Source organism: Carex rostrata, chromosome 3 (assembly GCF_964058835.1).
Source record: "Carex rostrata chromosome 3, lpCarRost1.2, whole genome shotgun sequence".
Taxonomy (NCBI): domain Eukaryota; kingdom Viridiplantae; phylum Streptophyta; class Magnoliopsida; order Poales; family Cyperaceae; genus Carex; species Carex rostrata.
In genome coordinates, this window is record NC_135920.1 from 11,373,576 (window position 1) to 11,377,045 (window position 3,470).

Genomic DNA, 3,470 nt, shown 5'->3' on the forward strand with positions numbered 1-3,470 from the left:
AGAGTTGAAGAATATCATATTCATATTTATTAAGTTAATAAAAAAAATATTTACTCGTATTCATATCCAATATGTTAATGAAAAATAAATTTTATTTATGTCTATTTTATTATCAAATACGATACAAATTAGATAAATAAATAAAAGAATATTATTGATAGTCCTATTTGTGCTTTTAATATAATATTTTTTTTTCAAAGCAAGAGAAAGAAAAATTAAATTAAATTATAAAATAGATAAAAAGTTAAATTTAGAGTTATATCAAATATATATATTTGAATCATGAATAAAACTATATCATATTTTGTATTATCTCTATATAAGAGATGGGCTATGGTACATTGCAATGCATAGGCATTTTTGTACATTGGACCATAAATCACTGATTCAAAGTTCAAATAATTGATCCAAACCATTCATTTTGTTCTCCATATTAATATGTGCTTGGAGACCAAATTTTACACTTTTTGAAATTTGTTTACTATTTATTAAACCACTTTAAAAATTGTTGATCCAACGGTATCAGTAAAATCAAAAGACACCGTTTGAATCAAAGATTGCCTTTATCACAGTAGAGTTTTCCACCACCACCTCAATAGCAGGGATAGATTCCTGATACTGAGATTAGGGATTCCTAAACCACCATAACTTACTGGAAAGCATAAGAATTCCCAATTGACGAGATGAATTCCTCGCTAACCTTGCATTTTTCCCCACAGAAAATTACGGCACATTTGCTCAATCCTATTAACTACCCACCTTGGCAGAAGAAAGGATGCCATTAGATAAATGGGTATACTAGTCAAGTCCGACTTGATGAGTTGTAATCTCCCACCCTTCGAAATTCATGTTATTCATTTGTCAATTTAAGCAAAAAAAAAGTGTCATTGAACGAAATTCATGTTATTCATCTGTCAATTTACTGTTAATTATCTATCATGTCATTGAATAAAAATAAATTAATGTTAGGTAGGCCTGTGTTTGTCATGTCATCAAAAATTGAGACTAGGGCCATAATTCACTAGGTAGGCCTGTGTTTGTCATTTAAATCCAGTTCATCCATAATTGGGCAGGACTTGTGGAAGACGGGGATTTTTCCAAACGCCATAGACTTGACTTGGCATTGACTCGTTGACCAGTTCAGGTCACCGCCCGGTAAACAAACAGCATGCGATAAAATCGGTTCGATAACTTTCTTAATCCTTGAGATAAAAAAAAAAGTAATAATAAAAAAAAATAAAAAATAAAACTTTCTTAATCCATCCTAAGCTTTTTTAAAAATAAAAAAATTAACTATTTAATTTTCGAATTACTTTTTCTTAATGAGAATGACAGCTGTCTTCTTTTACATTATTTCTTAAGCTTATCAGTGGTCACCTTATCCAAATTTGTAAAACTCCTCTTATCTTAAACAACACCACCTGACCACCTCTGAAAAGTTGTTTACCACATCAACATAACGTACGGTAAATTATATACGAACCGACCTTTTCAAATTACTCTCAAATTACAAATTTGTCCCTATAATCTCCTATGATTAAACGACAGTTGTACGGTCACCTTGAGGTAAGCAAATGACCAGTAGCAGACTCCTTCACCCATTTATAAAAACCCATGCCGCTAGCAGCACAAAAGCATCCCATTTTTACATCTGTGTTTCATTTCACTGTCAAAATGGGATTTTTTATAATACAAATCTTTACTATTGCCTTACTTGTTGGAATCTTTTCTGCTGGTAAGGCTCAGGCTCAGAGTGTGAGCTCAATCATTACTAGTTCTCTCTATAACCAGATGCTCCCCAATCGCAAACCATTTTACAGTTACGATGCTTTCATCAAGGCCGCAAATGCATTTCCTGGATTCGGCACAACTGGTAATGTTGACACCCGTAAGAGGGAGCTAGCGGCTTTCTTTGGGCAAACCTCTCACGAAACAACTGGTTAGATATAGACATGATTATATCAGTAAATTATCCAGAAGCAAGGTCCTGTTAGTTTGTTTTCTTTCTGTTTTAGAAAAAAAAGATTTACTAAATCTCATATTGGTTTTCTGATGAATTAATCTTCATATGGCTGTTATATATATATGACCTAATTAATATTTAATAGATCAAACCTGTCATGTATAAAATGTTGGTCGTTATTTCTATGCTCGATCGACTTTTATATATCATTTCATTTGCTCTAATAATTAGGTGGATGGGCGACTGCCCCTGGTGGGCCATCTGCCTGGGGATATTTCTACATTGAAGAAATTGCAAAAACAGATTCCCCTTACTACGGGAGGGGACCTATTCAACTTACCCAGTATGTTCTTGGATCCTTCACTTCAATTCAATTCTCCTAATTATCTGCAAAAAAGCTAGTCATAATAATTTAGTTGAATAAATGAGTTCTTTAAGAAAGTTCCGTGGCGTTGAATTTATTAGAACTTCAGACCAGTTTATATGGCTTGAAATGAGAAAAATTGACCCATTAATTATTAATCTATGACTAATAGTTAAAAACTTAAAATCAAAGAAAGATATAAGAGATAAGGGGAAAAAATTTAAGATCACCTCTAGAGAACATGTTGCAGACTCTTGGATCTTCAAGTATATTTTACATACAACGTTCAGAGAGTTTACTAATATGTACATAAAAACAAATTACTATTTGCAGCAAGTATAACTATGAACAAGCTGGGAGAGCCATCAATGCCGACCTCGTCACAAACCCCGGTTTAGTGTCCTCCGACCCAGTGATCTCCTTCAAGACAGCTATTTGGTTTTGGATGACTGAACAGTCCCCAAAACCATCTTGCCACAAAGTCATGACCGGTCAGTGGGGCCCATCAGATGCTGACAAGGCAGCCGGCAGATGGCCAGGCTACGGTCTAACCACCAACATTATCAATGGTGGCCAGGAGTGCAACGGTGCTAAGCCAGACCTAGTTAGAGACCGGGTTGATTTCTATAAGAGATACTGCGACATGCTCCATGTGAGCTATGGCGATAATCCTGATTGCAAGGACCAGAAGCCATATAATTAATATTAGCTGTTGTGATGAGTTGATGGGGAATATGACTAAGTTGTACTACGTACCAAATAAATGATGTTGCATATGTATTGTAAGGTAGCATTAATTTGCTACGTACCAAATAAATGATGTTGCATATGTATTGTACCTGCGTACTGGTTCTCCAAATTTGTATGAGTTACAACCTTAATTTCAGTTAAATCTTTTCCCTGTGACGTTGTTACTACCCCTTTCATTCAGTAGTATTGGCTCATCTACTTTCTATTAGATAGTAACCTGCTAGAAAAGTTAAGTTCCAAGAATCAGACTTTGACCCAATCTTTGGGTTTTGGATCGAGACTGTTCGAATCGAATTTGTCACTCAAGATTGCCTTCACTGGATCCCAACCCCCCCCCAACAAAAAAAAAAAAAAAAAATCATGATCTCTCTTTAGTGAAGAAAATGCTTAAGG

The 3,470-nt window shown here is 34.6% G+C and overlaps 1 protein-coding gene across 1 annotated transcript; it reads left to right on the forward strand.

The window, feature by feature from the left end:
* Positions 1-1,484: 1,484 nt before the first annotated feature.
* LOC144551477 (chitinase 11-like) lies at positions 1,485-3,116 on the forward strand. Its single transcript, XM_078299445.1, has 3 exons — positions 1,485-1,939; positions 2,195-2,306; positions 2,661-3,116. Exons 1-3 carry the CDS (start codon positions 1,615-1,617, stop codon positions 3,028-3,030), a joined length of 807 nt encoding a protein of 268 aa, XP_078155571.1. The 5' UTR covers positions 1,485-1,614; the 3' UTR covers positions 3,031-3,116.
* The last annotated feature ends 354 nt before the right edge of the window (positions 3,117-3,470 follow it).